The 22,907-nt window shown below is 63.4% G+C and overlaps 1 protein-coding gene across 2 annotated transcripts; it reads left to right on the top strand.

Annotated features, from left to right (window-relative positions):
- Positions 1-380: 380 nt before the first annotated feature.
- On the top strand, positions 381-22,398 carry SEMA7A (semaphorin 7A (John Milton Hagen blood group)). 2 transcript variants are annotated; one of them, XM_025472194.3, is made up of 14 exons: positions 381-570; positions 12,991-13,142; positions 13,701-13,742; positions 14,052-14,144; positions 14,342-14,426; positions 14,545-14,655; positions 15,220-15,359; positions 15,978-16,162; positions 17,053-17,161; positions 17,243-17,441; positions 19,889-20,016; positions 20,128-20,282; positions 20,463-20,530; positions 20,847-22,398. In XM_025472194.3, exons 1-14 carry the CDS (start codon positions 399-401, stop codon positions 21,206-21,208), a joined length of 2,001 nt encoding a protein of 666 aa, XP_025327979.3. In that variant the 5' UTR covers positions 381-398; the 3' UTR covers positions 21,209-22,398. The 2 variants fall into 2 exon arrangements, with proteins under 2 accessions (XP_025327979.3, XP_025327980.3); XM_025472195.3 differs by lacking the exon at positions 381-570 and adding an exon at positions 6,537-6,860.
- Positions 22,399-22,907: the final 509 nt, after the last annotated feature.

Here is a 22,907-nt window from a genome sequence, read left to right as displayed (position 1 = left end):
CCATTAGTGAGGTTCCCTGCAGGGTGCCCTGGGAGAGGTCCTCCCCGACTGGTAGGCCAGCCCTTTCGTGGGGCGCGGGGAGTGGATCTGGGGCCCAGAGAGGGACGCACGGGGCCTGCACCGATCACAGAAGCCCCCAAGTGAGTCTTGTCCCCGGAGGCCCGGGTTCTCTCCCCGAGAAGTTGCCGGGGAAGGGAAGGCGGGGAGGTTCCCCGGCTGCGGGCGCTGCGCCCCCGTCGGGCAGCAGAGGCGAGGGAGGCTGCGGGGGGGGGGGGGGGGGCAGGGGGGCGGGGGAGGGTGGGGTCAGGGCTCGGCTCCGCCCCTCGCGCGCGGAGCTCGGCTGCGGTCGGGCGCTGGCTCAGTCCCGGCTGCTCGCCGCCGTCGCTCGGGGCTGCGGGATGACACCGCCTCCGCCCGGATGCGCCTCCCTCGGCGCCCCGCGCGCCCGCGCTCCCGGCCCGCCGGCTCGGCCCCGGCCCCCGCTGCGGCTGCTGCTGCTGCTGCTGTGCACGGCCGCCGCCGCCCGAGGCCACCCGAGGAGCGGACCCCGCGTCTCCGCGGTCTGGAAAGGTGGGGGCGCCGCGCGGCCGGCGGGGCGCGGGGAGGGCGGCGCGGGGCGCGGGGCGCGGGGAGGGCGGCCCCCGGGCAGTGCGCGCGCGGCGCTGCGGGTCCCGGGCCGTCCCCGCGGGAGCGCGTGGGGCCGGGGTGCGCGGGGTGCGCGGGGTGCGCGCTGGCAGGCGGGGCGGGCTGCGCGGCGCGGGGAGCCGGGCCGGCTAAGTCGCTCCAAGTCCTCCCGGGCCGGGAGCCGCAGCGCCGGGGCGCGGGCAGGGCCCCCTCCCGGCCGGGGGGCGTCCCCGGTTGTGCAGCGCCGGGACCTCTGCACCGGACCCTCTCTTCGGCCGGGCCCCCCCAGCCGGGGGTCCGCTCCGTGCGCTGCGGGCGCCGCTGTCGCGCGGGGCGCGGGCTGGGCCGGCAAGGGGGGCGCGGACCCTCGCCGCCGCCGCCGCCGCCGCCGCGCTCGGGCTGCGGGAACAAAGACCCCGCCGCCTGCCCCCGCCCCGGCCCCGGCCCCGGCCCCGGCCCCGGCCCCGGCCCCGGCCCGGAGCGCAGCAGCGCGGGAGCGCAGGAGCGCAGGAGCGCAGGCCGGGCAGAGGGCTGGGCACCGGGCGGCGAGCGGGGGCGCGGCGCGGCGCGGAGGCTCGGGGCACCGGGCGCTGCCTCCGCAGTGCCGGGACCAGCCGCTCCCCCCTCGTCCGCACGTGGCAGTTGTCACCAGGAATTGGCGCCCGCGCGGGGGGCAGTGCCCGTGGGGTGGGGCGCGGTCGTCGGGACCCCCGCGCGGCGGATCCGGGGCGGGGGCGCCGCTCTTAGGCCGCGGTGCGCACGCGAACCCGGGGGGCCATACCTCCCCAGGGGCGCCTCACTTTCGACCCCTGTGTGATGGGTCAGGAAGCAGGCCCGGCGGGGTTGGGGGCTTCCTGCCGCGAGGGACTGAGCTCCCCTCCCCTGCATTGCACACAAATGCTTCCCCGCCCCTAGACCCGCAGGGCTCTGTCCCCCGAATTTGGCGGCACTGCGGCCCCCCTGTGGCGGTGGCCGACTCGCCGTGGGGGCTGGGGGCTGGTCTGGTCTGGCCCAGCCGGGAGCCTTTGATGCCTGAGGCGGTTTGCAGGAATTGCGAGAGCCTGAGCATTATCTGGGGCAGGTATTCTTAGCAGAGAGAGGGAGAAAAAAAAAAAAAAAAATCCCACACACAAAACGAGCGGCCCGATCTGCAGCTGCGGCGGAGGGAGTGAATGTGACTTGCCCAAGGTCACTCCGCAGCACAGGAGCTCCCGGTGCCGACGGGGGGGGGGGGGGGGGGCTCGATCTGGCGCAGCACCAGCGCCAGTTATGAGTTAGGGAGGGGAGGAGGAGCTAGGCAGCTTTTGGGCCCTGAAGGGGGCTCCGTGGGGGCGAGCTCTGCCACGCGGTGGGAGTAGAGCAGAAAGCCGGACCTCGGGTCGTCTGTTCCGGGTGGACACTTGCACACCCCTCACTCCAGCCCAGGCTTTCTCTGCATTTCCAGCGTCTTTGCCTCACCTCAGTCTCCTTGGCTGTCCTGAGCAGCCCTGCATTTGGGCTCCCTGAAGGGGACTCCTACGGCCGCATTCGAGTGTTCTGGAATCTCCCCTTGCACCAAATCCCTTGCACTTGGCTCTGCTTGCCCCTACCCCCAAGGCTTCCTAAGACCCCTCCCCCCATACTTAATGCACAGCCACTTCTTAGCACATAATGTGAACCTCCACAGCTCAGCCACTTAGTCCCCACCCTGGGGCTATTTAAAGATGCTCTCAGCCCTCTTGCCCACTTTCAAGGCTCCCAACCCAGCTCCACTGTCTTTCCACTGCGCACGGTTCACAACTGTACCACACAGGCCCTCGCTGGCCGTGCCCTGGGCTTGGTAATGCACTATCGATCCCCACCCGGACCTGCCGCCCCCTCACCTATCTCGTCCGAAGGCGGCCTCTCTGCACGTCTTCACCAGTGCCAGGCGCCCCGCCGGCCAGACAGACCCTGCCATCAGCCTCTCCCCCGGGCCCACAGCTGGCGATGGTATGCCTGGCTGACAGCTGCCTCCGATTTCCCGTGGGGTGACACATGGCAGTCGGACAGGAATGGGCTTGGGCAGGGCGAGATGCGGAGTAGGCTGAGAAGAGGACCCTCCAGCCTTGCTGTAGACCCAGGCCCCTGACTTCCAGCAGGTGGGCCTCCACCAACGACTAGACCAAAGATAATGGTGTTTCTGGAGACACTTTTCTATGAGGCATAGACTGGGCTTTTAGTTTTGAGCCAGGACAGGTGTGGGGACTGGACTAGGTCTGCAGGGTTCATCTCTGCCGTTTATTTTGTGTCGCTTGTACTCCTAAGCCTCAGGGAAAGATTTGATCAGGGAGTTCTGGGAGATTCCCAGCCTGCACTTGTTAGGGAGCTTGAAGCCTCTCCAGCCTGCTGACGGCCTGGCCCAGAGAGAGATGGGTGTGTCAGCACCGACCTGCTGGGTGCCCTTGAACTCTGCATCTGTCTCTGACCCTCAGAGTTAGATCAGGAAGGGCTCTGGAGGTTGTCCTCTGAGGGTGTCACTGTGATACATGGGCCAATCACGGAGGCAAAGTAAGGGCCTGACCTCCCTGCCAGCAGGGATTGGAGGGGAGTGGGTTGCAAGTGGGGGCAAGAGGTTGGCGTGCTTGTGTAAGCTGTGTACTCCTCTCTCATTCCATCCCTGCTGGGAGGAGCTGGGGAAACCCAGGCAGGTCCTGACCCCCCAAATCAGAGGTGAGCCAGCGTGTCTACAACGAGAAACACAGCTGAGTCTCCAGTCTCCACCTGCCCAGCCGGTTCTGCGCTATCTCTTGTCCAATTAAACAACAGGATGTTATTGTTGACTTGGTGGCTGCTGGGGGAGCCATTATGGGGTGACTCCCCAGGGCAGGGGGTTGCTGTCACCTTCTCCAGGGGATGAGGTCACAGCTGGGGCTCCCCAAGCATCAGCATTTCCACTGGAAATCCTTGCCCCCTTGGGGACTTAGATGTGCTCATCACCTTCCAGATGAACTCCTCCTGCAGAACCAGGGAAGGGGGGGCAATTCTCCCAGGAGGAGAGACGGGGTTTTCTGAGTGATGATGTCACTCAGGTGACATCATCCGGCCAAGCTGTGTGGCCCCTTGTTCCTTACTAGTGAAGATTCTGAGAGCAGGCTGGGGTGGGCAGATGCAGGCATGGGCCTGAGGCATCCACAGTGTGGGGAAAAGAGCAGAGGTCAGGAACTGGCTCGGGTCCTCGCTCTGACCTGATTTGCTGTGTGACTCTGGGCAGGTACTTGCCTTTTTCTGAGGCTCAGTGTCCTCAGATGTCCAAAGTGGGTGGAGGGAGGAGCTTATACTTAACAGAGCACGGATTTCCTGGGAATCCTGCCTCTCTGGGACGGGCAGAGGCTGCGGTAGCCGGTTCAAACCTCAGCATTAAGGAGAAATTGAAACCTGGGAAGTCAGGGGAAATCCTTGGGTTTGTGTTCTCTCCTATCTTTCTCTCTAGGAGCGGACGGCCGAGAATCAGCTGCAGGAAGTGGTTCATTAGTTAGTAGTCTTAAAGGTGGGCATAGTGATTTAGGGTTTGACATTTGACATTTGCTGGGGTCAACCTTGTATTAGTCTCAGGGCAGGGCTTGGGGACCCAGGGATGAGAAAGTCGACCAGTTTATATAGACTTCTCAGTGCAGATGGGGAGACGGACAGGCAGGTCAACCTTCAGTTACAATAAAATGTGGCAGGGCCTGTAACAGAGGGCAGCTCTGGGGGTTGAGGAGGCACCTAACCCAGTCTGCCCAATCAGGGAGGGCTTCCTGGAGGAGATGGTAAGTTGGGATGACACGAGTAGTAGAAGCCAGCTGAGGAGGGGAGCGACAGGAGGAAGTACCTAGTGTGATAGGATTTTAGACCCAAAAACTTACAACTAGGACCAGGGAGAGGAGAAGAGCTGAGTGGGTGCCCCCAGGAGGGAGACATTGAGTTAGCCAGGGTTGGGGACTCCAGGAAGGTTTCTTACAGGAGGGGACATCTGAGTTGGGCCACTTAATCTTATACAGCCAGTGGGAGGAAGGACCGTGGCTGGCAGGGGAGGCCTCCTGCGTGTCCTAGCTCCCGTATGGGGAGCCAGGAGCTTTCTGCCTTACTCCTGACTGTGGTTCTCCTGTATCTGGGCTGAGAGTCGCCGTGATGGGAGGACTCCCCCCGCCCCCCCGCCCCGCACCATCCAGGCACTGTTGGTCGGGGAGGGGCAGATCCCTTCCTGTGGTCAGCTTCCCCTTCCAGGCACGGTTACCTCCTTAGCGGAGGGTAGATCACTCCTTGGGCTGGGGGGCCTGGGGGGATTCTGGGCACTCAGGAGAAACAGTGAAAACTGGGCACCCTTCTTTATGAAGGGCCAGGCCAGGGCCCCTGACGTGTAGGTGGTAAGCTGAGGCTCGGACCAGGGAAAGGGGTCCAGCAGCCTGCAGGGGGGTGGTGATAGGAGTGGGTGGCCCTGTTGTTGACAGCTGAGGCCCCAGCTGACGTCCTGTCCTCCACCCCCAGCCCTGTGTCCCTTATTTCAGCTACCACACGGCGTCTGGCTATGTCACAAGGGCCTGACCATACTTCCTCTGCTCTGGTTGGTAGCTTTGGGGACGGAAAGCTTCCCCTTCTCGTAGTTTCCTTTTTTGGCCAGGCTTGTCTGCCCCCAGAGGTCTCCTTCCTCCCAGGGTTGGGGAGGAAGGGGTCCTCCTAGAGCCTGGAGGACGGTGGTCCCTTATTGACCTTGCAGTCGGAGAGCACGCGTTCCCCTTTCCCGGGGAGATGTGTCCCCTGCGGCCCTTCCGTCCCTCCACGTACTGTGCAGTGACAGAGCCACCACTCTCCCCAGGGCTGCCTGTGGCCGGGCTCCGCACCCACCTTCTCTCCCACACATCTTTCCTCTCACTCCCCAGCGCCCATGTGTTCCTGCCTCGGTGCTGCTGCCCTGCTCGTCATCCCTCCCTGCACCCTCATCACCCTTCTCCTTTCTGCCATTTCTGTCTCACTTCCTCCAAAAAGCCTTGGATGACTCCACCTCACGGCCTGATAGAGCAGGGCCTAGGACATCAGAGGACAAACGTCAGAGATCAGCTGGGCCAACCACACATTCCGTAGATGGGGAAACTGAGGGCAGAGATGATAGAGGGCGGCCAAGGTCACCCAAGGACACAGGCAGAGCGAGGGCCGGGGCTGGGTCTTCTCCCCAAGCCTGCTGTGGGCCCGGCCACTGGCCTCTGTCTACCTGCCCGTCTGCCTACCCGCTCCCTCCCCGGGCCTGAGGCTCACTGAGCCCTTCCTCCTTGGCCAGTTCGGCTGAGCCCAGGCTCTTCCTGCCCCAGTGCTGTCTGCTTCCAGAAGCCCACCGGCCCTGACCAGCCTCCCTCGGGGCCTTAGATTGGGCCGGGTCCATGTGGCTCTTCTGGTCTTTTCCTCCGGGCAGCTGGGCGTCAGGTCTTGAGGGCAGGTTGATCTGTGTCACGGTTTGGGCTAATCTGGGTTTAACCGTCACGGCCCCCTGGGATTAGGCTGATCCTACCCTGCCTCCTGCACCCCTTGCTTCCCGTCAGGGGCTCGGGCTCTGCGCTAACGCCTCGGGGCAGCTCTCACTGCGGAGGGCGGCGGCACCTGCCCCCGGAGAAGGCCCGGGCTGGCCCTCGGGGAGCACAGAGCTGCTTGGAGAGGTCAGCCTGCTGCGGGCCAGGGAGGGCACACGGGAGATCCGAACCTAGGGGTAGAGCCAAGGACCGCGACAGGAGGTGAGAGCAGGACATTTCAGTGTGAGGTGGCCCAGCGGGGGGGAGACTTACTGGGTGGGGAGCAGGGGCCAGGTGAGAGCGAAGGGCAGACCCGCTCGTGCTGTTTATCTCCTGGGCCCAGGGCTTTGGCCTGGCCTAGTGAGGAAGGAATGTTACCCTGATAACTCAGTGCCCTGTCGGTGGCCCAGGAACCCGTTCCAAGACGACTGCTCCGCTGATGTAGCAGTTTGGCGACTACTCCTGTCCACCCCTCCCTGCTATCTGAGGTGTCCTTACTTGTCCAGCCCTGGCCTTGGCTTGGCCCAGGGCCCACGGAATGAGAGGAGGCCTGGCCTTCACCTTCAGGACCCAACGGTCCAGGCAAAATCCCACCAGACAGTGCGATCTGAGGGCGGATGGTGTGTGCCAGATGGTGTATTGTGCAAGGTCAGAGGGAGGATGGAGCAGTGAGGGCTGGAGCAGCCGGGAATACCTCCCGAAGCCAGGCGGCTGAGGCCAGGTGTTCAAGGACAGGTAGGATCATGTGCACAGACGGAAGGGGAGAGGGCAACCGTGGGAAAGGAGAGCATGAGCAAAGGCGAGGAGGAGGGAAAGAGCCGTGGCAGAGATGAGCAGAGGTGGGCCTTGGCTGCCAGGTAGAGGGGGAGGGCCCTGCGGGGAGAGGCGCTGGGAGCCATGGCGGGTTCTGGAGCCGAGTCGGGGCTGGAGCCGAGTGTTTTCGCCGGTGCCGGCTGGGGAGGAAGCTGGCTGGGCAGATAGTAAGGGAGGGCTCCGAGCATATCTTGCCCTGCCCTGTGCTCTACCCCAGCCTTGCTGTTTTGTACCGAGATCTCAAGATACTCACCTCCCCAGTCAGTCATGCGGGTTGACCCTCAGATCCCTGCCACCCCCCACCCCCTTGCCTCAGGCCCGCGCGCCTGTGCTCCCTTACACACGGCCTCTGTAGGGCATCGTGGATAGAGGTCAGACCCTCATGGGCCCAGAGGCCTCTGACCAGGCTCCACCCTCTCTGGGCCCCAGTCTTCTCTTTTGTGTGGGAGGCACTGGCCTGGAAGCTTCCGAGGGCCCTGCTATGGAGCGCAGCTCCACTCCCCCACCTAATAGCTGTGCGCCCCTGGGCAAGTGGCTCCAGTTCCCTGTGTCTCGCTGCCCTCGCTGTGAGACGTGGTGATAAAAGAACCCCCCTTCGAAGAGTTCAGCAGTGATCAATGAGTTAATGTATCTAAAAATCGCTTAGACTGGTGCCTGGCACGTCGGAAGTGCAGTGCAGGGTTAGGTGGCAGGGGTGTCATTGTCGCCGCTCTCCTCCTTTGGCGTCTCTGATTGCTGGCGAGATCCAGCCCGGCCCCTGCCCGCGCTCCCTCCACGCCGTGCTGGCAGGCTGCCCTCGCTCTTTCCCCTTGCCCCCTCTCCCCCGGCCCAGGCTGAGGCTGAGCTGGGGAGCCTCTCTCAGGTCTCCCCGTCTCGCCTGCCTCCCTGTACCGGGGTGGGTCAGCCATCCTCTGCCCTCTCCCCCACCTCTGCCCTGCTCCCTTATCGGCCCCTGGCTCTGGGCCCAAGGGCAGGCCCTGCCTCTCTGCCCATCCTCTCCTTTGAAGGAGCCACCCGTTGACCTTGGACTTTCTCTGGGGCTTTTGGAACCCGCCGGGCTGAAGAAGAGGCAGAAGGTGGACAGGGCATGCGGCCCATCCGGGTTTCCTGCCTTCCCTGGCCTTTGAGGCTCCTCGCTGCTCCACGTGGGCCATGGCTCAACCTTCCTTCCCTAAGTCTCCCGAGTCTGGCTCAGCCCAGGGCCCCCCCAGCTTGCTGTCCACACTGCCCGGTTCCTGGAAGCCTTCACCCCAGCAGGGCTTCCCACCAGCCGGGCTTCTGGTCCCCTGAGCGCAGTGGCACGGTGCAGAGAGCGCACAGCCCTTGCCCACCCAGAGGGGCCCGAGTTTTCCTGCCTTCTTTGCACGGTGGCCGGGGTATTTGGCAGGCTAGTTGATGGAGGCAGAAGGGGATGTTGGCTTCTTCTGCTGCCCCTACCTCCATTCAAAAAGCCATCTCTGGCTTTTCTGGGACTTACACTCCCACACTTCCCCCAAACAACCCCTGAACTCAAAGCTGATTGTTTTGTGATTTGTCCTGAGAACCGCGGTTGGATCAGAAAACCTAGACCTTAGCAGGTATCAGCCCCTTCAGCCCACAGAGAAGGAAGCCACCCAGGAAGGCCCTGGTCACAGCCAAGCAGCCACCTGGCTGCCAAAGGGAGCACAGGCCTCTAGGAGCCAGGGCTGAGCCCACCTGTGAGGCACGCCCCGCTCCCACTCATAGCTGACCTCGGTGTGGGGGGAGGATGTGCCCCGTTGGCCCAGCAGGTTTTCACCCAGTGGGCAAGGGAGGGGAGGATGGGGAGCAGGAGGTGACCCGGGGAAGCAGAGAGAAGCAATACACAGCATTTTGTAAATCAAGAGGCTCTCCAGGCAGTGGGGGATGTGGTCCTGCAGGGCCGGAGCTGTGGCCCGCCCCTACCTCTGCCTTCCTTGCCCTGTGCCTTGGGCCAGTGGCAAGCTCATCTGCCGCTCTGCCTCCTTAGCTCAGTGATTGTTCAGATCCTCTCCCTTCCGTGACCCGTGGGGTATGGGTGGCAAAGGCTGGAGAGGCTGCATACTAATTCCCGGGCCACACGCGGGCCCTCCCTCCTCATTCTCAGCCAGGTGTGCGTGGTAGGAATGCAGGGTGGGGTACCCAGTGGGAGGACGTGGCTGGGTCCCCAGTCCGAGGTTGGCCTGGCTCCTGCCCTGTGCCCGGGCCTCCCCAGCTGCCCGACTCAGGCATTCCCTGCTGGTGTCCACATTCCTGCCATTCTCAGCGCCTGCCTCAATGCCCACTTTCAAAGGGCTCCTTGATGTTGGCATTCGAGGCCCGTCGGGTCAGTGGGTCAGGTTAGAAGGCCGTCCCTGCCCAGGCCAGGCTACGGGGCCTGTGCCTTGTTGCTCCCTTCATGGACAACAACATCCCCTACGTCCCAGCCCCGACTCCCATCCTCCTTTTGGGCTGCCTCTCTCTTTCGTAAGCAGTGAGGATGTGGGCATAGTGGGGACCAGGTAGAGACAGCACCCGGAGTGTAGGAGAGGAGGAACAATATCCCCCCACGGCAGCCTGCTTTCAGAAAACCTACCCCATGGAAGTCCGGACTTGTTCCAGCCATTAGGCCACTGGGATGGTGGTGGGAGGGTGGGCCGTGAGAGTGATCAGGTCTGAATGTTTCCGGTGGCACCTTGCCTCCCACGCTCGGCCACCTTCCTGACCCTCCTCTCTGGCTGAGGCTGGGTCTTGCAGCTCCTGCCACTGCGAGGAGGGTGGGGACTCGGGGCCATGGAGTCTGGCGTGGGTACAGGGCAGCCTGAGTGTGCTCTTTCTCGGTCCAGAAGGAGCAAGGATTGGCTCAGAATCACATGGGGGTGGGGGCAGGGGTCCTGTGCCTGGCCCACCTTTGGGGCCATGCCCCCCCCCGCCCAGGTGCACCTAGCCCCCTCCCTGGCCCGAACCCCTGGTTATTCTGGGAGCTTTTAGCTACCACTTAGTCAGCCACTAATGCGTCAGGCCGGGGAGCGAGGGGGGAGACACAGTGCCAGACGGTGCTCCTTTTAGATATCCAGGATGGGAAGCAGAGGGAGCTGGTCAGGCAGGGAGAGCAGGGAGGTGGGGGGATGCCAGAGGAGCGAGGGGAGGCTTTCTGGATCCTAGCCCTGCCCGGAGGAGGGAGGTGAGGCAGTGCTGCAGGCCGATGGGCAGGCTCCTTGTGCTGCTGTACCTTCCCACCCCCTCGTGCTCGGGGCCCCTGGGTCTGGGGACCCACCGTCCAGTCAGCCTTCCCACCTTCGCTCGGCTCTTTCCCCTGTCTGGGATTTTCCTCCTGCCTGTTCCTGACCCATCTAGCTTTGATCCACCTCCCCCAGCCCTTCGGATTCACTGGGAAGCAAAAAGATGCACGTAAGGATGTGACACTTGCTCAGCCCGCTGGCTGTTTTTAGGGGCAAGCTCTGGCCTCGCTCTGCCTGGCCTTGCCCCGCATTGGGCAGAGCCTTGAAGGCCGCCCCCTCCCTGACCCAGCTCTCTGTGATGGTGCCATGGGGCCGCGGGTGCTGGCTGTGAAGGCTTGGTGCTGCCTTCACTTCCAGGCAGCCCTCCTGCCCCTGAGCCCCCACCCAGCTCCTACAACCTGAACAAAGCTTTCTTTCATGTATTCATCGAGCTGCTGCTGCTCAGACACTTCCCCGGCACAATCAGGCCCTTTGAGGGCCTTGGGCAGTTCGGGAGCCAGGCCGGGGCTGGGTGGAGAATGGGCCAAGGCTGCGTCCTGGGGCTGAGCGGGTGCCGTCCTACCCACACACTGCACCAGGCGCGGAGTGGGGGGCGGGAGTCTGGGGGCCAAGGGCGGCAGTGCTCCCTGGCCCCCGTGTGTTCTTCTGCAGAATGGGGCGAACAATGTCTGCGTCACGCAGCCCTGGCTGCTGCAGCCGGGGTTCAGAGGGAGTGGGACTCGGGCTCGCAGGTCTGTGCAGGGCCGTCCTGCGCCCAGTGTCTTAGCCCTCGCGCCGCACCCCACAGCAGGCCGCCCTCACCCTCCCTCCCTCTGTGTCCTCAGAAAGACCTTGTGAGCGGCCCTGAGTTCTGCACCAGGGACAGGTCTGCACGAGATTCGGGGAGGCTCGCTTTGCTGTGGCTGTGTCACTTGGGTTTCAGCGGAGGGCCAGGTCTCCCCCTCACACCTGGCTCTCCGGGGCCAGGCCGTGCATCTCCCGTCAGGCCCGACTCCCCGGGGCAGGACTGCAACCCCTAGACTAGAGCTGTCCCCGGGACCCACTCTGGTGCCCCCCCCCCGCCCCCGCCACGCCCGACCTGTGGTTGGCCTTACACTTCTCTCCTCTCAGGCCGGTGTGGCTTGAGGGGTAGGCTTCGGGGGGCTCAGCTCTCAGGCTCCAGCCCATCTCCAGATGCAGATGCAGACAGGCAGCTTTTCCTGGCCGTGGCCGGCTGGGGGTGGAAAAGGGGCAGCCACAGACTGTCTGGATCCCTGGCTGGCTGCCAGTGAAAGGGGAGCCGGGCAGCTGACCCTAGCACTCTGGAGAGGTGGGGGGAGCCTGGGGGCTGAGCCCTGCCAGCCAGGCGGTGCCCAAGCCTCGGCCAGCACCCCGCACCCCAACCCAGTGCCGAGCTGGGCTCTCAGCATCGCTCTGCACAGCTGGGGCTGAGAGGGTGAGCGAGGGTGCAGCCCGGCTGCTCAGGCTGTGCGTGGAGCGCTCCGGGAGAGCCAGGGGAAGCCCGGGCAGAGAACCGATTCTAGGAGCCAGTCCGTCCTCCTTCTCGTGTGACCTTGGGCTGGCGTGTCCCCCAGAGGCCCTGCGCCAGGCCACAGCCAAGGTGAAGACTGAAAATATCCCACGTCCAGGACTGACCTGACCGTGCGGGCGGGGGGGCGGGGGTTGCCTAAGAGGAGAGGGTCGCAGGGACGCCCCGTTGACTGTAGCACCGGCAGGACCCGGGGCAGGCTCAGGGAACGGCGGCCCTCTTCCGCGTGGGCCAGGCTGCGGCCTGCTCCGGCGCTGGTGGGAAACTGGCTGAATTTGCTGCAGCTGAATAAACAGCGGTTGCTGACTTCTGGGGTGAGCCCAAGCTGGTCAGGGGCAGGAAGATGCTAGCTGGGGCTGCTTGCAGGGGGCCGAGCCGCAGGCTGTCCCATCTCTAATTTAGTCCTACAACCAGGCCAACCTCAGCAATGTCACCGGAGATGAGACATCCTGTCCCTGGAGGTAGTGGCTACAGACAGTTTCTTTTTTGGGCAAAATTGTCCTGGTCAGCCCTTCTGCTTCGAGGCCTCGGCTGTGCCCTGCGACGGGCTCCCGGTCGCAGAGCTGCTGGGGAGGTCAGGCCGGACGCAGCGCGCAACAGGCCAGGCTGCGGCGTGCGTGGTCGTTCAGCGCCTGCTCCCGACCCTGTGACCTTGGGCTGCCTCCTTCTAGACTTCCATTTTCCCATCTGTAAAAATGGGGAGGAGCGGATATTCAGATTCCTTTTCTAGCTCCCATGAAAGCTGGCCTGGGTGGGTCAGGAGGGGTTGGAGAGGGCTTCCCAAAGGAGGGGTTGGGCTCTGACCAAAGTGAGCCCTGGGAACCCGGACTCTGAGTGGGCTGCTTAGAGGCCCCACTCCCTGCAACGGGGCAGCCGTGGCTGCTGCCTCTGTCCTGGCAGGGGTGACTCTCACAGAGCAAAGCCGGGGAGCCCCAGTCGAGTCCTGAAGCCTTAGCTTCTTGGGAATAGCAGACTGAAGTGTGTGCGCCTGTGCGCGCGCGTGCGTGTGCGTTGGGCAGGGATGGTGGGAGGTCTGTTTTCCCCAGGGATCCCTAAATCCTGCCCTCACCCTGAGGCTACACATATTGTAGGGTAGGGATCATGGCTTTGGGGTGAGGACAGCTGGTTGCTGGACCCCAGCAGGGGCCCTTCGCTTCTCCCACTCACGGCTCTGCGTCTTCGTACTGCCCCAGTCCAGACGCAAACGCTAGTTGCCAGGCAGGTGCTGGAGTGCCAGGGGGGTGGAGGCAGGTTCTTGCTGCCCAGGGCCTCGCCTCAACATCTCTGCCAATTGCCTCCTCCTCAGGCCGCGCAGGACGGGACTGGGTTGACTTCGGCCTGGCGGAGCCTCACACGGTGCTTTTCCATGAGCCCGGCAGCTCCTCCGTGTGGGTGGGTGGACGTGGCAAGGTCTATCTCTTCAACTTCCCCGAGGGCAAGAATGCCTCCATGCGCACGGTGAGCCCGGACCCCTCTGCCTGGATCCCCCTGCTGGCCCCAGGAACCGAGCGGGGCCCCTCCCTCCTTCCCCCCCCCCCCCCCGCCCCGAGTCTCACTCCTTGTCTCCCCTCTGGCCTTGGTAGGGGGGCCTCAGGGAATCCCTGGGAGCCAGCATCCCTTTGTAAACTGGCCCACCTCCTATTATATCCCACATATGGTCCCTGGGAGAGGGCTCCCTGACGGTAGTCCAGATTGGCACGGGTGTTGGGGAAACGTTGAGAAAGGCCTAGAGCTAGCCCCCTGGGCCAAGTGGACTGTGCTGCTGCAGGAGGAAGGTGGGCAGGACAGGAAGCTGGGCTCCAGAACCCCATGGCCCCCTTCTTCCAAGATTTCTGGGCTGGCTCTGGGCTTTGGCTCTGGGTAGCAGGCCAGCCTGTGTGATCTCAGGTAAATCGCTCAGCCTCTCAGAGCCCTAGCTGCTCATCTATAAAGTGAGCTCATCCCCAAGATGCATGGAAGGTACTTAGAGGCATCTCACCTCGGCGGAGTGGATTAATGCTCTCCCCTCTCCCCCAGGTGGACATCGGCTCCACGAAGGGGTCCTGCCTGGACAAGCGGGTGAGTGGGGGAGAGGAAGTAGGGGGGTGTAGGGACAGGAGTCCTGAGTCTGGGGAAGGAGGCATAGCTCAGCCTTGGGAGCTCCAGGATTCCCAGTTCTGATGGGGAGATGTGGTCATTCTCTAAGGCTTCTCTGCCTTTACTCTGTTGTTGGGGGGGTTGGGGTCAGTGGCACCCCCCTGGGCTCTCCTTTTGAAGGGTGCCTCTGGGATTCAGACTTCTGATGCCTCCTGCCCCAAGACGGAGGGTCCGAGTGCTAGGCCTGCCAGGGCCTCCAGCCAACCCTCTCCTTCCCCTTCTCCCGGGCAGGACTGTGAGAACTACATCACGCTCTTGGAGAAGCAGGGCGACGGGCTGCTCATCTGCGGCACCAATGCCCGGCGTCCCAGCTGCTGGAGCCTGGTGAGAAGGCCCTCCCCATGGGCCGTGTCTGGGTGGGCTTCTGCCCCCTGTATAGGGAAGGAGCTGGAGGGACTCGGAGGCTGGCCTCGCCTTTATAGGGTCCCTGGGAGGATGTAGACCCTGGCTGGGAAGCTGGCCTCCTGGGAGCAGTGGCCATGGCATCATGTGGCTGCTGGACCCTCCTTGGTCTCCCCCAGGTGAATGGCACCGTCGAGTCTCTTGGTGAGAAGAGAGGCTATGCCCCCTTCAGCCCGGATGAGAACTCACTGGTCCTGTTTGACGGTAGGGCGGCTGCCCTGGGCTGGGGGAGGGCGGTCAGCTCATGTCCGGTGGCCCAGGCTCGGAGAAGGGACCCCCAGGAGCTGTCTGCCCTTACCCGTGCCCCTCCCACCACGCGCAGGGGATGAAGTGTACTCCACCATCCGGAAGCAGGAATACAATGGAAAGATCCCCCGGTTCCGGCGCATCCAGGGCGAAATTGAGCTGTACACCAGTGATACCGTCATGCAGAGTACGTCAGGCTCCAGCTGGGCTAGGGGGTGGAGAGGTGTGCATGCCCAGGGCAGTGGGCGGAATCCTCGTGTTCCCTGGGGGCTCCCTGGGCCCTCAAGACACTGGGGGCCTGAGGGGCCAGAGGCAGGGGAACGGGAGACAATAGGGTGGGGGCAGGGGGCAGCCGCAGACCCAGTGTGGGCTCCCCTGAGCCAGTGCGTCCCTCTGCTGAGCTCATGTGGGGGCAACACCTCCTCCCTCCTCATTAGGGCGCTGCCAATTAGGCAGAAGCGACATAGGGGCCCCCGGGGACCTCCCCCCAGTCCCCAGGCATGAAGTCATCGCTCTTGGGCCGACCATATCCTTATAGGAGAGGGCAAAACAGGTGTGGGGTGGGGATGCAGAGGCTCAGGCCCCTTGGGCTATCTGGCCCGATGTTCTGGGTTTTATTCTAGGTCTGTTTGCCCCGGGTTTGTTGGTAGAGGTTCGGGTTGTGTGTGTGTGTGCGCGCACGCGTGCATACAGGAGCGGGTCCTCTGAGCGGGCTCCCAGCCTCACACCCCTTCGCCTGTGTCTCTGGCAGACCCCCAGTTCATCAAGGCTACCATCGTGCACCAAGACCAGGCCTATGATGACAAGATCTACTACTTCTTCCGGGAGGACAATCCTGACAAGAACCCCGAGGCCCCTCTCAACGTGTCCCGCGTGGCCCAGCTGTGCAGGGTGAGTGGGCGGCTGAGTGGACAAGAGTGCATGTCCACACCTGAGCAGAAGTGAGCAAATGTGTGAAAACACACCTAGGCCAGTTGTCGCACACGTTTGCAGGAAGGAGCGTGTGACATGTGCGCGTGAATCTGGGTGTGGGATTGTGGGAGCGAACGTGCGTGCACAAGAGGGTCTGGGCACCTGTGCATGCGTGGTAGTGTGCAGATGTGTGTCTCCTGTGGCATGTGTTCGTGAGTGTGGAAGTGTGTTTACACGTGTGTTTCAGCCGTCTGAAGGTGCCGGGATGCATCTGTGCCATGTGTGTGAGTGTGTATTTGTGAGAGTGGGCAAATGCGTGTCTGAGCTGGTCTGCTGTCTGGGGACGGGCGCCCTCCACCTGCAGGTCCCTACTGCTGGCCCTGTGCCCTGGATCAGCCAGGCCCGCGGCTGGAGCTGGGTCCAAGCACCTGGCCTGGGAGGACAGGCACCTGGGCCTCGTCACCTGGAAGGTCCCGGCCCCTTTCGGAGCCTCCCTGCCTCCTCTGGAGCCTGGGTGCTGGCATTCCTGGCAGCAGGTGCCATGGCTGTGTGGCAGCCGGGGCAGGTGCTGAGGGGCCTCTCCTTCCCTCCTTTCAGGGGGACCAGGGTGGCGAGAGTTCGCTGTCAGTCTCCAAGTGGAACACCTTCCTGAAAGCCATGCTGGTGTGCAGCGATGTCACCACCAATAAGAACTTCAACAGGCTGCAGGATGTCTTTCTGCTCCCTGACCCTAACGGCCAGTGGAGGGACACTAGAGTCTATGGTGTTTTTTCCAACCCTTGGTGAGTGAGCTTTGCTGGGGCTGGGGCTGGGCTGGCATCGGTTACGTGTCCAGTGGGGATCCGAAGGTGTAGGCCCTGCTGGGCACGAACGGGGACGGTTGCTGGGCCTGTGGGGGGGGGGATGGCCACGTTCAGGGAGATGAATATGCTGACATGCTGGAGTCTGGGCACGTGGGTATGTGTGCACGTGCCACGGGCGTGCTTACGGCTGTGCCGGTGCCCGTGTGTCCCTCAGCCGCGTGCTCAGAGGGGGTGCCGAGGCCTCTTAGGGTGCCGGGTGCTATCACACCTGCTCAAGCGCTGCCTGCACCTGATCATTCACACTTCTTAATCACTCTCGTTGATTGAAAACAAGGCAGGCGAGAGTGTTGGTGTGTGTGGGGAGAACTGGGGGACAGGGTGGGGAGGCCAGGCCCCCGTCCTGTTGCTTGAGCGTGGGCAGATCCAGCCTGGCCGGGGCGGGAAGCGGAGTCTGGTCTCCTCGGGCAGCAGCATGCTGTAGCTGTGCCCAGAGAAGTGGGAGAAGCACCCCCTGGAACACACGCTGGGACTTCTCCAGCCCCGGGGCTGCCCTCTGCACTGAGTGGTTCTGTGAAGAACGCAGGTTGGGGTTTGGGATTACAGCAGACAGAAATTTGGTTGAACTTGCCTCTCTCCCCTGCCTTCCCCCCTCCTCCTGCCTTCCACCCTGCTGTCCCTCCCTCCCTCCTGTCTTCCCCGGCGCCTGATAACTCTTGGGCACCCGGCCTGACCCCCAGGGTAGTGCCTGTCCCCACACGGCTCCCAGACCAGGGTGCTGGGCTGCGCCTCTGTCCGGTGCTGGGCTGGCCTGGGTGAGAGAGGGCGGTGGGTCCCGGGCCCCCCACCGAGGTGCTCTCTGTGCCCCCCAGGAACTACTCGGCCGTCTGCGTGTACTCCCTCGGTGACATTGACAGGGTCTTCCGAACATCCTCACTCAAGGGCTACCACATGAGCCTTCCCAACCCTCGGCCGGGCAAGGTAAGCTGACCCCCACCATGGCCTAGGCTTTGGCCCACCTCCCAGCCGCACCACTAACCTGGACCCGTCCTCCTTGCCCAGTGCCTCCCGGACCGGCAGCCCATACCCACGGAGACCTTCCAGGTGGCTGACAGTCACCCCGAGGTGGCACAGAGGGTGGAGCCCATGGGGCCTCTGAAGACGCCCCTGTTCCACTCGAAGTACCACTACCAGAAAGTGGTTGTCCACCGCATGCAGGCCAGCAGCGGGGAGACCTTCCACGTGCTTTACCTAACCACAGGTGAGGGGCTACCCCGCGACCTTCTGGCCTGCTTTGTAAAAACACACATGGTAATATGACTAACATCTGATTGGATCTTTATACTTGGAAGGAAGAATTGGTGACCAAGACCTGCCAGGGGTTCGTATGTGCAGCTGTGGAAGAGTCAGGCAGGGAGGGCTTCTTGGAGGAGGTGGGGGTAGAGGGAAGGGGAGCGGTTATCCTAGGATGGGAGAAGAGCAGGCGTGAGGATTCAGAGGCAGAAATGGAGCAAGTCTGAGCAAAGCTGGGTGTAGCTTTGGTCCCTACCTCTGACCCAGGGAAGAGGGTAGGAAGAAAAATGCAAAGTCAGGAGGAAGGACCTGGTCACTGGTATCCTGGGGGCCTTTGCCGGGCAGAATGAGGAAATCGGGCTCTCGCCTTGTCTTTGAGACTGTGCAGGCGAGGGGAAATGTTTGATGCGGGATGCCAAGAAGTGAGACGTGAGGACTTCCAGACAGCAGAGCCTTTGCAGAGTCTCGCAGAGGACCCGTGGCAGTCAGAGTTTGCTGAGCCCGGAAGCCGGGGGGAATGCCCTGGGAGATACCCCTGTGTTCTGGGAAGCCACCAGCTGGGGACGAGCCAGGCCTGAGCTGAGTTTTTGGCAGCTTCTTGGTTCCAGGCTGTGGGCAAAGGGGCTCCTGGGAGCAGGCATGGAGATCAGTATTGGCGGGGCCACGGGCCTTCCTTGAGACTGGGTGGTGGTGCCACCCGGGACAGTGTCTCCCCGGGAGCCTAGAGCCTCTGGGGCCCCACAGTCAGAGCCTCAGGCGCTCACCCTCAATACCTCCCCTGCCACGGGGCTTCCTGCTATTGCTTCACCTTGTGGCTGTCTCAGGGCCCGAATGACCTTAGTGGTTGGTTGACTCCCGGAAGCCTAGGGAAGAGGAATTCCCCAAGGGGCCTGGCTCCTGGGTCCTGAGACCCCAATTCTTTACTCCCCTGTTCATCCTGGCTGCACCCGTGGTCCCCTGCCCTGGCTCCGCTCAGCAGTGGCTGGCCTAGCTGTGGTCAGCCAGGGGGATAGATAGCAGGGCATTGGGGTGCAGGAGAGGGAGGGTCACAGAGGACAGGAGTGGGAGCTGGAGCCGGGACAAGGAAAGCTGGGTGGGGCTGTGGGCTCCCCTCCTGCAGCCCCGGGGAGGCGAGCGCACTTGAACGATGAGGCAGTTGTCCTCGTTTATCCGTGAGGGCCGTGGGAGAGTTAGCATCCTGGAGCCTGCGGCAGGGAGGATCGGGGCCAGATAGGAAATAGAACTTTCTGAGCCCACTGCAGAGAGTGGGAGGTCTCACACCTGGGAGAAGCTGTGGGAGGCGCTCACCGGGCTGCCGTGGAGGAGGCGGAGGGCAATGTGTACGCGTGGGGGTGTGAAGGCAGCGGCCAGGGTGGGGGCTTGTCAGGACAAAGGAGCATCTGGTCACATCTCGGAGCCCGGAGAGGGGGATCATAGACACAGAGAGGAGCGTCCTAGGTGGGTGATCATCTGATTGCTTTTTTGGGGCAAGTGATGCCCTGGGAAATCGGGAGGGAGGGAGAGGGAGGTAAGCTATTCTAGAAACTGGGACAGCAGGGGAGGTGGGAATGGGAGGACCCGGAGGTCAGAATGCCCATTAGTCCCCGACAGGTAGGAATGGAGGCAGCACGGCCTTGGAGGCAGGCAGCCTGGTTCTGACCTTGGGAATCTCTATGTGGCATCTACGGTCCTTTTCCAATCAAACATTTTTATAAAACTTTAAAAATCCCGTAAGATTAAATGCAATACGGAGTCCTGGATTGGATCCTGGAACAGACAAAGGACTTTAGTGGAAAAACCCAAGAAACCCAAATAAAGTCTATAGTTGAGGTAAGAGTAACGTCCCAGTGTCAATTGCCCCATTGTGACAAATGTGCCACAGTTATATAAGGTAGTAACGTTGGGGGAAACTGGGTGAAGGGTGTTCGGGAACTATGTACTGTCTTTGTGACTTTTCTGTAAAGCTAAAAATATTCCAAAATGCAAAGTTTATTTAAGGCAAACATCCCCCGAAGAGTCCAGGAAGCAGGGGAATCGTAGGAGCTGAGGGGTGGGGATCTGACGTCTCCGGGTTCCAGGCACCGGCTGTGTGACCTTGAGCAAGTGGCTCGGCCTTTCTCAGCCTCATTTCCTCGTCCCGAATCAGGGAGGTAGCAGCCGCCTCTTGAGAGCGTGGAGCACGGCCCTGAGGACCGCTTCTGTGCCCCGGGCCTGGCTGCCCCTGCGGCCTCCTCCAGCGCCTGCGGCCCGGCCTCCGGCCACAGGGTCTCTCCCAGGCTCCCGCGCCCCTCTCCAGTCGTGCCCTCCTCGCGCACCCCCGGCCCGAGCCATGCCCCCCAGCCTCCTCCTCCACATCTGGAGGGAGGTGATGGAGCCCCCGCGCTGGCCCGCTGACCCTCTGCCCCTCGCCTCCAGACAGGGGCACCATCCACAAGGTGGTGGAGTCCGGGGAGCGGGAGCGCAGCCTGGTCTTCAACATCATGGAGATCCAGCCCTTTCACCACCCGGCTGCCATCCAGGCCATGTCGCTGGACGCCGAGCGGGTGAGCCTCCCCACGTCCCTGTCCCCAGGGCCAGCCGAGGCAGGGCTGGCCTGGTGACTTAGCTGGTGTTGGGGGGGGCCGTGCCTGACCGCAGTCCTGCTCTCCTTCCAGCGGAAGCTGTATGTGAGCTCCCAGTGGGAGGTGAGCCAGGTGCCCCTGGACCTGTGTGAGGTCTACGGCGGGGGCTGCCACGGCTGCCTCATGGCCCGAGACCCCTACTGCGGCTGGGACCAGGGCCGCTGTGTCTCCATCTACAGCTCCCAAGCGTACGTTGGCCCGGATCCCTCGGCCCTGGGGGGTGGGGGTGCACACAGGAGTGGGGGTGCTGGAGGTGGGCTGCAGGGGGTCCTCTGGGGGCAGACTGCTGCTGATCGTGGCAGGGGGTGAGGGCAGGGAAGGGGCAAGACCCGTGGGCTCCTGTCCGCTTACCTTCTCGCCCCTTCCAGCTCCAGGTCAATGCTGCAGTCCATTCATCCAGCCGAGCCACACAAAGAATGCCCCAACCCCAAACCAGGTACCCGATCTGGCCCTGCTGGGGCCCCAGTCCCCTGGGGTGGTACAGCCGCATCTCACGGAGACATGGCCTGGTCCTGGGGGCCCTGGGCAGATGGGGCAGGCCAGTCCCGCTGGGGCTGGAGGGGTGTCATATGGGGCGGTTGTAGGGAGGGACGGGAACGGGGAGGGAGGCCGGGTGGGGGGAGTGGGGAGGACGGTGGGCACCGTGTGCCTTTAGAAGCCTTGGGCCCAGAGGCCTGGCCAGCAGGGGAGAGCACAGCCCGCCTCGGGAGCCCTCGGCCCCCCTCATGGCTGCCTCCCCCATTCCTCTCCAGACAAGGCCCCACTGCAGAAGGTTTCCCTGGCTCAGAACTCTCGCTACTACCTGAGTTGCCCCATGGAGTCCCGTCACGCCACCTACTCCTGGCGCCACCAGGAGAACGTGGAGCAGACCTGCGAGCCGGGCCACCAGAGCCCCAACTGTATCCTGTTCATCGAGAACCTCACGGCGCGCCAGTACGGCCACTACCACTGCGAGGCCCAGGAGGGCTCCTACTTCCACGAGGCTCAGCACTGGGAGCTGCTGCCCGAGGATGGCGCCACCGCCGAGCACCTGCTGGGCCACGCCCGGGCCCTGGCTGCCTCCCTCTGGCTGTGCATCCTGCCCACGCTGGCTCTCGGCCTGCTGGTCCACTAGGGCCCCGGGGCTGGGCGTGGCGCGGGTTCCTGGGGAAGCTCGGCCCGATGGAGGACCCAGGCCTGGAGATGGCCAGCCGCGGGCGGCTGCCAGGCCCGCGTGGGGCACGGGCCGTGGGGGCCGCGAAGTTGGGGCATGGGTGACCTCGGACTTTAGCTTCTGGAGACCACTTTTCCAACGCTCCTCCTCAAACTTGGCCAAACGCGGTGACGTCCTCAAGAGCCCACGGGGCGGAGAGCGGGGTTCGGGAAGGGAAGCTGGGACCCTGGCTCCGGACCTGGGGGCCGAGGCTGGAGCCCTTCCGGCCCCTCCACCCCAGCTGCCCCTGCTCCTGCTCCTGGCGCGGCGAGCCCAGGGCTGCCTCCGTGGCGTCCTCACCAGCCCTGGGTCCCACCAGGCAGCGGCCTTGCATGTTTATTGAAGGATGTTTGCTTTCCGGACGGAAGGACGGAAAAAGCTCTATTTTTATGTTAGGCTTATTTCATGTATAGCTAATTCTGACTGCATCTGTATGAAAATACCAAAACTACAGGCTGGGGGTGGGGTGGGGCAGGGAGGGACTGGGGGAGAAATGGGCTGGGGAGGGGGGTCCCAGTCGAGGCTCCGGGGACGGGGTGAGAGTCTAGGGGTAGGCATGGGTTCGCGGAGAGTGGCATGAGCTGGCTCTGCCCTGGGATCCCAGTCTGAGGGAACACGCCCCAGTCCCCGCTGTGGGGGCAGCTATGAGAGGGGGTAGGGTGAGGGAGACAGGGGAGGAAGAAGGAGAAACTGAGCCCTGGGTTCACCACGTCCATGTAGAAGGAGGAGCCGGGTCCTCAGGGGGGGGTTCCAAGACTCTGCCCTTGGCATTGGGGGTTGGGGGGCGGGGGGTCCTCTCCCCTCCCCTCAGCCCCCTTCCCCAGGGGCTGCGCTTCCATGCTCCTAGTCTCCCACCTTCAGCTCAGGACATGTTATAACTTAGGCTAAACTGTGAATTCCGGTGGGGACAGCCTGGGCCAAGCTCTCCAGGTGCGCGGCTCTGCCCCCAGCCCTGTCGGTGGATCTCGGCAGAGAGCGGGCCCCTCTCTGGCTGTGTCTGGCCAGCCCAGGGCGGGGCCTGGGGCCGGCGGCCTTCCAGCTTGGGCCCCTGCATCTCTTCTCAATGCACTTTAATAATGTAACATATTACTAATAAACCAGCTATTTATTTACCCGTGTCTGCTCCTTGCCTGCAAAGCCCTGCTGGTTGGTGGGGAGGGGTTGAGGGCTGGGGGGGGCCTGTCCTGTTTATGGCTCAGAACCTCCTGCCTGTGCAGGCGTCACACACACTTAACTGCCTCTGTCCTTGGAGCCCCGGAAGCACTCCGTGGAGCTCCTGGCTGATGGGATCCGAACCCCCATCTCCTGAGCAGTGCACTGCCTGCCAAGCTGCGGGGCCGGAGCCCAGGCAGCTTCCGCATCCCACCCCGCTCCTCACACCTCAGGAGCTGGCCCTCTCTCCCCCTGCACCCATCCCCCCAGGCTCCTCCTTCCACTTTCCAGAGAGGCCTGGCCTGGCAGCCTTGCAGGGAGGAGAGGGCGGGGGGGGGGGGGGGGGGGGGGGGGCGGGGGGCATCGGGTGGGGGGTGGATTAAATGGTGGTGATGGCAGTGTGTGTGCAAGAGGGCTTGAGTGGGGATGGGGTACAGGGCAGGAGTGGGGGTGAAGGCTGCATGCAGGG

Source organism: Canis lupus, chromosome 30, assembly GCF_003254725.2.
Source record: "Canis lupus dingo isolate Sandy chromosome 30, ASM325472v2, whole genome shotgun sequence".
Classification (NCBI taxonomy): domain Eukaryota; kingdom Metazoa; phylum Chordata; class Mammalia; order Carnivora; family Canidae; genus Canis; species Canis lupus.
Note: the sequence above shows the minus strand (reverse complement) of the source record. Positions and strands in the feature narration are given on the sequence as shown.